We start from the raw sequence: 15,574 nt of genomic DNA on the forward strand, positions 1-15,574 counted from the left end.
CCTATTAAGGGAGGTATTATTTTTTTTTTGTCTTCAAACCCCATTTTTTCCACTCCCTGGGCCGATGGTTGGTGATATCAAAAAACTTTACTTACATAAGTTTTAGACCCTTATCCAAATAATAGTAGGAACTCTAAACGAATTCGATATTTTACTTAATAAGAAAGTTATAGCGATATTTTGTTTTTTTTTTCAAAAAATCTCCCATTTTCACCCCCAACGAACTCGGCTGAGATTTTGGGACGAGCTATTTTTAAGGAACAATTTGAAAGTGATTGGCGCAAAATTACTGCAGTGTCCACAAGAAAGTGAAAAAAAAATTATATATATATAAATATATAAACTTTGAGCCGACTCTGATTTTGGGGTCTGGGGGATGTGAAACGGGATATTTAGAAATTCTGCGGAAGTCGAATCACGGTACCCGTTACAATAGGTAGCTTTCTTATGAAATCTACGCAATTAGCCGGCCAATCGCTATTAAAATTATATGAAAAATGCCTGACTGCAAGCCGATGTTAAGAAATTTACAAGTTGTAACTAAATAAAACGGCGCAAAAATATTATATTGCGAGAATATATAAATATTTGTTACTTTTTCTTCGTAAACGATTAATTCAAGGAATAAGTTCGAAACATTCACGGGAACTGGAAATTTTGTAACGTATGAAAAACGCCACGCCTGACTGGCTCGGCCGTTTCAACCCGACACTTTCCAGATGAAAAACCGAAACGCTACCATTGCGCCACGGGGAAGGTTTTCATCAATCATTCGTTTATAAAGAACGAGTGAAACAATTTAACTGTTGTAAAAATGAAAAATACAAGAACCGCCTCAAGAAATAAATTGCGAACATTTTTCTGAACGTTAAACCGGCAGATTTTTCTGGTCTTCTGTTATTATACCGACAAAATTCTCCTTTATTCTTGCTTCCGTTTCACTTTTAGTCAACCCTACATAATCTAAATTACAATATAATTTTTTTTTTTACCTTTTAATTTTCCGGCGAATATAACTAGAATAAGTGTATAAAAGGGGGAAATGTGGGATCATATGAAAGATGAGGTTTGGGTTTCTTACATTTTAAATCTTACATTTTAGGGTGTAAATAGCTCATCTAGTCAAAAAACATATTTATATGTGTAGCCCTGCTTTTGGCCTTATATCTTAGGATTAACCTAACCGATTTTCTTCAAATTTGGCTCAATATTTCTTTATATGAAACACGAAGCAACGATCGTATTAGTTTTTATCCCAAATTCGTTAAGGAGATGGGGTGATGTCGCGAAAAAGGATTTCGATTTTCTTATGAGTTTTACAGAAAATTTTATTAAAGCGTATTTTTTTACCTCTATCGCTTATAAATAAAAAATCCACAAAAGGTTTTTCAAAACATTAGCCCCCATCTCTTAAAATTAAAATTATGTTTTTTGTTCTATCCTCCTTCGGTTTAAATATTTTTTAAAAATTTATAGTTCATATATACACCTACGAAGAAACGTCGCGACCTTTCATTTACATTAAGTTTATATATCATTTAGTTTTCAGTTACTGATTTTTGCGTTTCATTTACATTCTTACTTGTCGTTAAACTGTAACGGTAATCAACCGATGATGTGAGAGAAGGCTACGGCATATAATTTGCAACTTCAAACTTTTTTTTTGTGTAGAGCACAGCATTACAGATATATTACAGCAAAAAAGGGAACAAAATTCTCATATGTAAATGAAATATCTTCAGATATGAAACCGATATCCTTCTAATAAACATATTTTACGTAAATATAACGTGTTTTAATTTTATATTTTACATTTTGGATAATAGTTTCCTTAATTAAATTTAAGTTATTTGATTATTTTACATTGTTAATAATAGTATTAAGCAATCTAAACTTGGTCGAAAAAGTTTCTGTCGATAAAGAAAATCATAAATTAATTTATCATTTTTATCCGGTGCAAGCGGTAAGTAACAAGCCACATATTATTATTTTTATTATTATTACTATTACTATATAATCTATATATATAAAAATCAATATTTGTTTATCTGTCTGTTCCGACTTAACTCGAGATCTACCGGACAGATTTGTCTAAATTTTTGCACACCTACGCTTTAAAGCCCTGCGGTGAACAGGCTAATTTTTTTTGGATCTCCGACATAACGAAATTTTACAACGAAATTTAAAACGCTTTATTTCTTCCTTAAAGTTTATTTAATTTTCAAAATGACTTTGATTTTCAAGAAAAATTTAATTTTTAGCTAACATTATTTTGAATCGATTAATTTTGAAAAGGGCTGAGGTTTTAACGTACAGTTATTCCTAAGTTTCAATCGATTTAGCGCATATGCACATGTAATTTTTACGATTCATTCATTTACAATTTTTTACAGCTGTTTAAAAACATATATCAATAGCCGCTTTTGTTTATCGTGTGTGTGTGTTACTAATTTAAAGCGTGTTAAAGTATTTAACTGCGATCTTTTAAATTCTGCGATCTTTTTTCAAAACATCATACCGTGCCTAAAAGACATTCTTCGATCGGGAGAAACACAAAAAAAGCACGCATGATGAAACTGTTCGTCCGGCAGAGACCGAAGACGAAAGACAGTCAAGATTGGAAAGCGACCGAATACACACAGCCCGATCCCGTTCGACTGAAACAACCGAACGACGGGAAATACGTTTAGAAAGCGACCGAATACGCACAGATCAATCCCGCTCGACTGAAACAACTGAGCAACGGGAAATGCGATACTGTATGTGTGACTGACTGCACCTGCCTCCGGTTACTTGACTAATAAATATAAAAAAAAGATTGACCACCACGGGAAACGCAAGTAACCATATAGCGCGAGCGAAGCTGCAACTGGGAGCTAGTATATATATATATATATATATATATATATATATATATATATATATACACACACACAAATGTTATTTATGTAAAGTAACAATGGTAACACCCACTCACATAATACGATTTGTAATGTATATGTTAATTCATATATGTAACCATATATGAATTATAAGGTTTTTTATACGGTTTGTAAACTATAGCTCGTTAGCTAGTTTTAAAAAATGCCTAATTTATTAAAAAATGTATACTTAATGGTGAAAATATAAATATGACATCTCATACATTTTATTCATATAAAAGAAATTACGATAGCTATATTTTTTTGTACCGGCATAACTATGCACAAAATAACAAAAACCTGTGGCAAGTGCAAAATATCAGTCGATTTTGCATTAAAGGACAAGGTGGTGTGTTCATTTCCCTTGATTTACTTTCAGCATTATAGAGATAGAAATAAAGTTATCGTAAATAATTTACGGATAAGTAGCGAGCGCATGCCTTCATTGTGATAATGACATTCAGGGTTCGGGGTAAACATCTGCTACAATAGCGACGTGATACTTGTATGTGAATGCAATCAAGCGGTAATTAAGGCACAGAGTCTAAAACTAATTATAGGCAGTCATACAAGATAAAAAAGGATGACAAAAAGAAAGAAGATGAAGAAAAGAAAGAATGAGATGCGTTTAGAAAAGTATGGCATTGGATCGGTTGAACCGACTGCTTCTTAATATAGAGCAACAACGCAAAATAAATCCTGAAATGTCAGCAAGTTCTGATGCTTCTTGAACAACTTAGTTCACAAAAATTAAACGGGTGAACGTGAACGGTATTCAAGAAGAATATACTGAATGTATTCGGTACACATTCAAGAAAAAAATGAGATCGCTTCTAAGATCGGAAGTAAAATCATTTGACACTCATCAAATGGAGTATTAAACGATAGCGTTTGAATTGTGGATTACAAAATTAAATTAGCGGCTTAATACCATCTTTTTATAATATATTGAAAGCGCTATATCCAAAAACTAAATGCATAGTTTCCTTTTTTGGAGAATACATTTATTTAGTATTCTGTCCAATATCGTATTAAATATTATCTTTGACTGTTTGTTAAATGTATAACTGTAAATTTAAAAAAAATTAACGATTCATTTTCTTAAACAAATTTTAGTTTCAGCTCCCAAAGTGAAGTAAAACTTAAATTTTGCAAACTTCATTTACCACTGAAAATATTTAATTCTATTTTTGACAGTTAATTAAAGTTAAATAAGTACTTTAAAATAATTATTTGCTACAACTTTTTTTTTTCAGCTAGCAGATGTAATATATCTGTTAATTTTTTTAATTGAGGTGATAATCAGAATAAATGCGTTTGGTTTTATTTCTGGAAAGAATGCATATTTAAAAAACTTTTTCAATGTTATCGATTTAATTGTATTAATAGGATGGTAAGTTGTATTTTAATAATTTTTAAACATAATATAATTATTATTTTACCTTAAAGGAAACCAGATTTTTCAATCTGCTCTAGTACTTCATGAAATAATAATCATTTATGAATGAAATTACATTAATATATATATATATATATATATCAGTTGTTCTCAAAGTTGGTGTACCTTTGCGCCCTGGGAGCTACAACTTCCTCACTGGGGTGCTGTAAAATATTACACAATTTTCATAAGTTATTTCAATTTTCGATTCAATCTCATAGGAAATCTAGTGGAACCGGTGCAAACCCAGTTATTGTTTGCAGAAGGCCCTGTAAATGTTTACTAGAGGAGAAGACAATATAGTCTCTTGATTGTTTGAGTAGTTTCTCAAATTTTCTGGTACTTTCTGTTCATATACAAAAAATTTTGGTTTGCATGAAAAATTAATTAGTTAAAATATTTTTCGGAGATTGTATAGATTAAATACTGTTGTGATCGAAAATCAAGTGAAATTTTTTCTCATATGCATTTTTAAAAATGGATTGGTTTTTACTAAACAGCAATAAGCATTGCAAGAATGAAAATGAAAAGGATACATCGTCAAAGGGCGGCAAGAGCGTATAAAAACACTCTTGCACTCTTAACATAACAGGGAGGAAGATGCATAGAAACTGAAAATATGAATACCTGGACTTTGTTTTTACATCGACAGAAGTCAATGATGAAGAGAGGCTACAATATGCTTGCGTATGAAAATTTTGGCACCAGAGTGCATGTTACAAAGTAAGCTAAAGTAAGTTGAAACTCCATTTAGCAACCGCTCATCTCAGTGTGTTAGTAAATCTTGTGATTACTTTAACAGGAAGCTAAATGAGTTATATCACCAAAGGGCTAGTTTTTTTTAAGCAGGTATCAATACCAAGTAATACATTTCTGGCACCTTACAAGTAAAACATTTTGCATAAAATTGCAAAATGTAAGATGCTTCATACAATCTCAGAAGAACATATTCTACCGGCTGCTGTAGATAAGGTACATTATGATCAGTGAGTGTGCTAGGAGAATAATCTCTAAAGTGTCTTTCCCAATAACACCACCAGCAGCAGCAAGACACAGCTTATAGCAGAGAACTTCAATGACCGATTAACTGAAAAATTAAAACGGGAAGAATCTGGCTTCCCAGATACTGCCACAGATAGAAATAATGATGCTCACCTTATTTGCTACGAACAGTTTACAGATGGTAACAACAATGTTGAATACCTCTTCAGTAAAAGTATCACTGCTAGTGCAAAAGCTTAAAACTTGTTCAAGATACTTGCACAAGTATCCAAAAATGGTTTGGAATGGATTAAGCACATCGATATTTATACAAAAGAAGCTGATTCATTGGAAGATTGCACAGTTTTTTATTCAAAGCAAAGCTCCTGAAGTATTGGGCCCACTGTGTTATCCAAAGGGAAGTACTCGCATCAAAATATCTGAGTCCTACATTGAATCGGGTCTTAGAATATGTAGTGAATGTACTTTACAAAAATCTGGTTATTGAAGGGAAGGTTTTGCAGAAAACTATGAAAGGATATGGGATCCATACATATGTTTTTGTTGTACTATAGCACGTTGTGATTGCTTTCTCTTGGTAATGAATCATGAAATTTACATTTTTATTGAAGACGAGGAAGACATTTTTTTTCTTGAAGAGGAGGATACTGAACATTTTTGGGAAACATTTGGTAAACATTTTTGGTGAAAGATTATTGAAACTGTTTGATAAAACTAGCATATCGAAGTGATATTTTTGAAAAGCTGAATGCTTTGAATCTTTCCCTGCAGGGGAATAACATGCACCTTTTAAAGTTGTTTGAGAAAATTTTTTAGCTTTTATTAAAAAGTAAACCTATGGAAAATAGAAATGATGAGATGGTGGCAAGGAATGTTGCTCCTTGTTGCAACAACAATTGACCTCCAATGAAGTTGATTTCTCTTGAAATATGAAATCTGTTTTTGAAGAACACTTATCATAGCTTATTCATCTGTCTTGGAAATATTTCCAAAATTATAACATTTGTACGGATCCAAGATCCATTTAATGTCACTGGTTCATCTGAATTTACTGCTGCAGAAGAAGAGAATCTGATCAAGTTATCATGTGACAGTATACTGAAAACAAATTTTTACGTATCGGTTATGTCGGGTGCCTATTTTGCACCCAAAATACAAACCAAAACAAATTGCTCAAAAGCAATTACAATAACTAAAAATGTATAATTATACGTGCATATAGTTTTGAGGTGCTCAAACTCTCTACAAATTTAGAGATCAGGGTATTTGAAATCCAAAGGATGGAAATACTGCTTTTTAATAAACCGGGCAATTACGTATGTAGCAACAAGTCATGCCGCTTTCCCTTCTGATACAAAAGAGCCAGAAGTATATAAATAAGCTAAGGCTTTCCTAAGAAACACTTATCTATTATGACAGTACAATGGCGTGAAGAAGTATCCGAGTGAAATATAATATACATAACCAACTCCCACTGAAAGGTACATTTAGTCACCTCTTATTGCAAGTGGGAGATCTGATAAAATATTATACAACTTATGCCTTCAAGGAGATATTAAACTAACTCTATAAATCCTAACCTATAAATCCTAACCTAAAGCACGTTTTAAAATAAAAACAAAACTGAAGAAAAAATGTATCAGTCGAATGGAATTCCTTTCAGTAAACATGATTTTACAAAATTTGCTTTGCGAGTTACAGAAAAATAGGGTACATAATTTTCTTACTGTACATCCTAATTTACATTTGTTTAGGCTCAGTTGAATACATTGACAGCTGCTATGCCTCAACATTTTAACATGATATCCTAATCTAATAATGACATGATAAAACAACTCATTCTTATATTTTAATAGCATCACAAAAATATTTTAGGTACAATTTCATTGTACAATCTACACATTATTTTTTTTTTCAGCTTTTCATTCTAAAATATAATAAATTACCGACTGAAATATTAGGAATGTTAATTCCAAAACATTAAATAACAGTTTTCACAATTTCTTTCATATAATTACCTTGAAGTGAGGGATAGAATTTTTGTTCTAAATAGTTGTTTTCCTTCTCATAACAAATGACGCAATTGTCTAACTTCATTATCAGTCATAAGAGAATTAGTACATAAGTCTCACTAATTTTCCACTTAATTTCCACAGCAGAATAATTTCTGTTTACCATCTGCAACTATGTGCTATCTATAATATTATTTATTAAACAATTAATATCAATTATACAGTAGAATGTTTATAAAATTTGAAAAACTATATTCAATTCATTCGGTTCAGTTTACGTTAAAAAATAAAAGTTCTTTGTACAATCTATCTTTTGTTTTACTTTTTTTTCAAAATGAAAAAAATTTTAAGTAAAGAATCTTAAAATTATTTTAGTGTCAATGTGATAATTTTTTCAGGTTAATGTGTTACTTTGCAGAATTACCATTTTATTACTGGAGAACACTACGTACTCTAAGAATTATCTACGTATTTCGCGACTTACAAGGTATTTGAAATAATAAAAAGAACTTTGTAACATAGATTTGCACATTCCTTATATAAATTTTATTTCTCTTTTTCTTTATCACAGTATACTTTCTCCTCACTTTCCAGAGCAATGTTATGAAAACTTTCAATAACATTTTTTTTTTTTGTAATTTATATATTTCTATCATTATTAAAACTTTTTAAAAACTACTTACAAGATTTTTACATATTTGTATACAAAAATTTAAATAATAAATTTGTATACTCAATTGAAACATAAGAGGTTAACTACCCAATATTTTGTAATATGCACTTTATCCAGTCAGTGATAAAATTATTGTCAGATTCTTGTTTTGATACTATTACCGACACAAGAAAATTTTAATTTGAGAAATTAAATTTTTAAGTTTTCTCTAAAGAAAAATGATTATTAATTTTAAATTAAAAAATTGTAATCGGTAATTCTGATAAAATTGCAATAACCATTGTAAGAAATCTTAATGTTCATCTGTTCTGAGGTCCAGGTTACTGATGAAGTAATACTTTTTTAGTAAAAATTCTTCAGTCGCTGGATAAATCTTGTGTATGTAAATAAATGCTTAATTACAGAATATTTATCACAAAATGAATAACAATTATAACAGACCAGTCTGGCTAAGTCTTTATAAATACCATATTAATAAAGGTTTAACCAAAATAATAAAAATAAAAATTTAAAAGAAATGAAAATATCTGAAGAAACAGTAAAAGACTAAACAACAATGTTCAGAAAACTGGTATAAGATTTGAAGGGGTTCCAAGAAAAAAATAAAAAAGGAACCGACAATGTTTAGTCAATAGAAAGAAAGCTCATAAAAGTTTTTTTATGACAAAAAAATTGTTACATAAGAAAAGAAAACATCCAAAAGAAATAGAAAGGAATAAAAATGTTCCTTCATATAGTCGTGTGTTGTACAAACTAAAAAAAAATTATAATAATAATAAAAAAAAATTTTTGAGGAAAGGAAAAATTTCATAGCAAAGAGACAAAAGAACACTGGAAAATAAGGAAACAACAAAGGAGAAGAAGTGAAATTTTTGTGTAGTCCTTAGGCAGCCACAATGAAAGAAGAATAATAAAAAAATAAAAAAATATATGGTAAATACTAAAATTTATTTTTAAATAAGGTATATAACATCGCCTTATTGTAAATTGTGTAAATAATGTTAATAAATGTATATGACCAGTAACTATATACAGTATAGAATACAAATCAAATAAATTTGTAATAAAATATTTAAATAATATGAAAAATACAAATAAATATAATCTAGATTAGAAGAGTGCATAAACCGATAAAATAGGTTGATTATTCAAAAAACAATCAGTTTATCAAGCTACATGGCAAATAAATGAAATTCGACGTGCATCCCACAGCAATTAAACTTAACGTTTTTGGAATTTAATAAATATGACTGAGAATCTGGATTTCTATTTCTTTCATCTAGAATTTAGTATAAAAACTTTACCGTTTTAATACAACTCTTTGAAGAAACGTTTACTGATAAGAAATTTTTTTTTATTATTAAAAGTTCAACTTTTGGGGAAATGGACTTCACCGATTGAAAGTGCATGAAAAATAAACTAAAGTAGTATAAGTGACAGAATTTATTTGTAAGTTTAATTATCTAAAAACACTTTTTAACTAGCACCCAAATTCCGACTGAATGGTTCACTAAAAGCAAATTTAGAGAGGTAGCTCAACCACACACTTAATAAATAATGTTACTACTTTCAGTACGTTCAATTAATAAATCAAAGTTTAATTTAAGGAACATTTTTTTTGTATCTAACCGATAATCTTTCAGTACGATAATCAACAAACACAAACACAAACCACCCCCAGACACATCAGCTGCAAGTAAATTTATCTATTTATTACAAACGCTTTAATTTTGATATAAAGTCATTAATTTCCATACTTGTCAATAGATTTTGTCGACAAACATTGCTTTATAATTTTTTAAATAATCAAATTCATTGACTACATGCTCCTGGTTCATAATACTGTTTTTCGCCTTACAAATGATATACCAAGGTCTAGGATATATATTTATTCAGTGCAGATGGGCACCAGGACAGTCACGGTCAGTTTTTATCCTGAACATGGACACACTCTTTCTTCAAGGACGGTCAGCTTCATTCTCTACCAGTGAAGACCATCTTTTTATTTTCACTACACGATAGGAGATACTGTTGAGTAAAAACTCTGAATTTTTTGTTAATAAAGAGCTTAGCTGAACGATAAGATAATATAGATGGCTGCTGAAGCAAGATCTGTGCACCTTTTTTTGTCAAGAGATTGGCTTGTTCGTTTCTCATATGGGATGGAATCCACTGAAAAATCAGCTCCTTTCCTGCAACTTTTAGCTCTATAATCAAGGTCGCTATACGTAAGATCTTTAAAGACACTGCATGTTGGAAAGATGTGATAGCCAGAATAGCAGCTTTTGAGTTACAAAGGTACATTACCAAAGGTACATATTCAAACAGAGTTGTCAGAGGCGATGTTGATCACAGCAACCTCCCCGTCAAAGTTCAATAGAATTTCCCGGTTGAATGATAAAAGAGAAGAGCTCACAGTATACTTCAGCACCAGTATTACTTTCCTGGCCGTGACACGAGCCATGTAAATTTATTAATTTACAAAAAACATGCTTTTCAAATTTGTAGATTCATCACGGATAATTAAGTAATATCTTAGACGGTAAGTTCTTTTTTATGTCTTACCTTTAAAACTGAGAGTCGCTTAGATCAAACAATTTAAAATTAATTAAAAATCCAGTCTTACTGTAGTAAGGTATTGTTTATACAGCACCCTTAAAGGTTTGTCATCATAAATGTATGATGATTTTTTTTTTGCTTCAATGGTAGTGAATTTTGTTTTATCGATTATTCAAATAACAATCGTTTTAACACGCTATATGGCAAATAAATGAAATTCAGCAAAATGTGATCCCATGGCAAGTAGACTCAATATGGCTTTGTAGAACAACTTGTCTTCCCTGTTCAGCATTTTCACGTGACTAGGTGTATTAAATTTTCTATGAAAGGTTCTTTGAACTTCTATAACATGTATGGAACGGCAAAAATGACATAATTACAAATGTGCAGCATTTTTCTATGGCCATTAATAATAAACCACAAATGACATAGAAAACAGTCTACTCCCACTTCAGATCAATATTTTTTTTTTTTGTCTTCAGTCATTTGACTGGTTTGATGCAGCTCTCCAAGATCCTCTATTTAGTGCTAGTCGTTTCACTTCAGTATACCTCTACATCCTACATCCCTAACAATTTGTTTTACATATTACAAACGTGGCCTGCCTACACAATTTTTTTCTTCTACTTGTCCTTCCAATATTAAAGCGACTATTCCAGGATGCCTTAGTATGTGGCCTATAAGTCTGTCTCTTCTTTTAACTATAGTTTTCCAAACGCTTCTTTCTTCATCTATTTGCCGCAATACCTCTTCATTTTTCACTTTATCCACCCGTCTGATTTTTAACATTCTCCTATAGCACCGCATTTCAAAAGCTTCTAATCTTTTGTTCTCAGATACTCCGATCGTCCAAGTTTCACTTCCATATAAAGCGACACTCCAAACATATACTTTCAAAAATTTTTTCCTGACATTTAAATTAATTTTTGATGTTAACAAATTATATTTCTGACTGAAGGCTCGTTTCGCTTGTGCTATTCGGCATTTTATATCGCTCCTGCTTCGTCCATCTTTAGTAATTCTACTTCCCAAATAACAAAATTCTTCTACCTCCATAATCTTTTCTGTTTCCTAATTTTACATTCAGTGGTCGATCTTCGTTATTTCTACTACATTTCATTACTTTCCTTTTGTTCTTGTTTATTTTCATGCCATAGTTCTTGCGTAGGACTTCATCCATGCCGTTCATTTTTTCTTCCAAATCTTTTTTACTCTCGTCTAGAATTACTACATCATCAGCAAATCGTAGCATCTTTATCTTTTCACCTTGTACTGTTACTCCGAATCTAAATTGTTCTTAAAATCATTAACTACTAGTTCTATATAAAGATTAAAAAGTAACGGGGATAGGGAATATCCTTGTCGGACTATCTTTTTTATTACGGCTTCTTTCTTATGTTCTTCAATTATTACTGTTGCTGTTTCGTTCTTGTATATGTTAGCAATTGTTTTCTATCTCTGTATTTGAACCCTAATTTTTTTTAAATGCTGATCATTTTATTCCAGTATACGTTATCAAATGCCTTTTCTAGGTCTACAAATGCCAAGTATGTTGGCTTGTTTTTCTTTAATCTTCCTTGTACTATTTATCTGACCGCTAAATTTGCTTCCCTTGTCCCTATACTTTTCCTGAAACCAAATTGGTCTTCTCCTAGCACTTCTTTCACACCTTCTCAATTCTTCTGTACAGAATTCTAGTTAAGATTTTTGATGCATGACTAGTTAAACTAATTGTTCTGTATTCTTCACATTTATCTGCCTCTGCTTTCTTTGGTATCATTACTATAACACTTTTTTTGAAGTCTGACGGAAATTCCCCTTTTTCATAAATATTACACACCAGTTTGTATAATCTATCAATTGCTTCCTCACCTGCACTGCGCAGTAATTCTACAGGTATTCCGTCTATTCCAGGAGCCTTTCTGCCATTTAAATCTTTTAATGCGCTCTTAAATTCAGATCTCAGTATTGTTTCTCCCATTTCATCCTCCTCAACTTCCTATTCTTCCTCTATAACACCATTTTCTAATTCATTTCCTCCATATAACTCTTCAATATATTCCACCCATCTATCGACTTTACCTTTCGTATTATATATTGGTGTACCATCTTTGTTTAACACATTATTAGATTTTAATTTATGTACCCCAAAATTTTCCTTAACTTTCCTGTATGCTCCGTCTATTTTACCAATGTTCATTTCTCTTTCCACTTCTGAACACTTTTCTTTAATCCACTCTTCTTTCGCCAGTTTGCACTTCCTGTTTATAGCATTTCTTAATTGCCGATAGTTCCTTTTACTTTCTTCATCACTATCATTCTTATATTTTCTACGTTCATCCATCAGCTGCAATATATCGTCTGAAACCTAAGGTTTTCTACCAGTTCTCTTTATTCTGCCTAAGTTTGCTTCTGCTGATTTAAGAATTTCCTTTTTAACATTCTCCCATTCTTCTTCTACATTTTCTACCTTATCTTTTTTACTCAGACCTCGTGCGATGTCCTCCTCAAAAATCTTCTTTACCTCCTCTTCCTCAAGCTTCTCTAAATTCCGCCGATTCATCTGACACCTTTTCTTCAGGTTTTTAAATCCCAATCTACATTTCATTATCACCAAATTATGGTCGCTATCAATGTCTGCTCCAGGGTAAGTTTTGCAGTCAACGAGTTGATTTCTAAATGTTTGCTTAACCTTGATATAATCTATCTGATACCTTGCATTATCACCTGGCTTTTACCAAGTGTATATTCTTCTATTATGATTTTTAAATTGGGTGTTGGCAATTACTAAATTATACTTTGTGCAAAACTCTATAAGTCGGTCCCCTCTTTCATTCCTTTAGCCCAGCCCGTATTCAACCACTATATTTCCTTCCTTGCCTTTTCCAATGCTTGCATTCCAATCTCCAACTATTATTAAATTTTCATCTCCTTTTACGTGTTTAATTGCTTCATCAATCTCTTCGTATACACATTCTACCTCATCATCATCATGGGTGCTTGTAGGCATATAGACGTTAACAATCGTTGTCGGTTTAGGTTTTGATTTTATCCTTATTAAAATGATTCTATCGCTATGCGTCTTGAAATACTCCACTCTCCCAGATCAATATAAATTTATGTATTGTTCTCTTTTGGGTAGGGTTTTTTTTATGGATAGTTATATTATTAATATAACTGTATTTCCTATGAATGAATATTTAACCCTATAATAAAGTTTTTTCATTTTTTACACGTCTGAAAAGATCATATTCCAATTTTATTAATTACCTATAGTATGCAAGTTAATCTGAACACAGGGAACGTTTTGTTCATTTTTATGTTACAGCTACGTCGTTTGACCACATCATTCTGTAAGTTGTCAGTATGTTATAAGATTATTGATTTTTGGTAATTTTCATGTTGTAAATAGCGTTTTGTGAAAATTTATTTCACTTTTTATATCAAAATTACATTTTTGTATTTTTTGTTCTGCGTGTCTTGAATATATAATAATGGACAATAACTCCAGGAAAGTGTTGAAAAATCGGTTCTCTTTTAGAGCACACTATTATGACAAAATGACAAACGTATTTGTAAATTTATAATTTAATACATAAAATAACAATAAATTTATTTGTAAATTTATTGCAGGGTCTATACAACAAATTTTAGTGAACTATTAAAAAGAGTTTAATTATAATATTATTAAGTGTTAGTTGTAGATTTATGAATTCATTTCATCAAACCCCATCAGTGCCATATTTTAAAAAATAATATAAGTATATATTGGGGTTTAAGAAAAATGTTTCTTTGTATTCTCTGTAGATGACTTTAGGATCACAAAACTTTGGTGATATTAATCAAATCTGTCACACTTGCACGCTTTTGAAATGTCACGGATTATTTTTAGAAAGATTATGATTATACTAGCTTATTTATTAAGGTTATGATTTCTTGAAAATGACTGAAAATAAAGAAGAAATTTGATATAATTTGAAAATTTTTATTAAAAATAGTAAGAATGAAACAGGCTGATAAAAAGATTTGTGATCTGATGCGGTGGATATGACCAATATGTGTGATACAAAGCTGGTTGAAGCATTTTCAATCTAGAAATTTAGATGTCGATGATACATCTCACACTGGTCGGCTAATGACTGTAAGAGTAGATGAAATCATGGAAAAATTGAGTAAGACTTGCACATTAGCAGTCATGATGTCAATAATGAAGTAAACAGTGACCAAAAAACAATTTTAAACCGTTTGAAAAAGGATGAATACAAAAAAACTCAATGTTTAATGCCAAATGAATTTTCATCTGTAAATTGTTGTTAAAACAGAACAATTGAACCATTTTTGAAATGCTGCATTACTGGTGTTGAAAAATGGATCCATTAATGTACGGAAAATATTGTGATCGAAGCAAGGTGAAACTTCACTTTGGCATCAATGGCTTTTCCAGAACTGACACCCAAAAAAAATGTGTGTGTATATGTGTGTTTGTGGAAGGGGTGTGTGTGTGTGTATGTGTGTGTGTGTGTGGGATTGGAAAGAAATTGTTCACTATGAGCTGCTGCTGCACTGCCAAAGAATTGATTCCAACATCTGGAAACATCTAGAAAGATTATACCAAGCAATCAAGACAAAGCAACAAGAACTGATCAATAAGAAAGTTGCCGTTTTCCATCATGACAATGTCAGACTCCACATATCTTTGGTGACTCGTTGAAAATTGAGGGTATAGCTGGAAAGGTATTTTATGCATCCACCTTATAGTCTGACCTTGCACTGTCAGGCTACCGCTTGTTTTGGTCTCTACAGAACTATTCTAATGACATAAAATGGGCTTGTAAAGAGGTCTATAGAAATCACTTATCTCAGATTTTCATTACACAGAGTTGTGTAGGGATGGGTTTAAGATTTTACCACAAAAATGGCAAAAAGAAATCTGTTAAAACGGCATACGTTTGGTTTAATAAACTTCATT

General features: G+C 31.1%; 1 protein-coding gene across 1 annotated transcript in view; it reads left to right on the forward strand.

Annotated features, from left to right (window-relative positions):
• Positions 1-1,849: 1,849 nt before the first annotated feature.
• Positions 1,850-15,574, forward strand: part of LOC142327872 (voltage-dependent calcium channel type A subunit alpha-1-like) — a 136,058-nt gene continuing 122,333 nt past the window's right edge. The window contains exons 1-3 of the mRNA XM_075371231.1: positions 1,850-1,963; positions 4,178-4,314; positions 7,772-7,860. Of these exons, the coding sequence (XP_075227346.1) occupies positions 7,776-7,860 (85 nt within the window). The 5' untranslated portion in view covers positions 1,850-1,963; positions 4,178-4,314; positions 7,772-7,775. The remainder of the gene's footprint in view (positions 1,964-4,177; positions 4,315-7,771; positions 7,861-15,574) is intronic.

This window comes from Lycorma delicatula, chromosome 7, assembly GCF_047948215.1.
Source record: "Lycorma delicatula isolate Av1 chromosome 7, ASM4794821v1, whole genome shotgun sequence".
NCBI classification, from domain to species: Eukaryota; Metazoa; Arthropoda; class Insecta; order Hemiptera; family Fulgoridae; genus Lycorma; species Lycorma delicatula.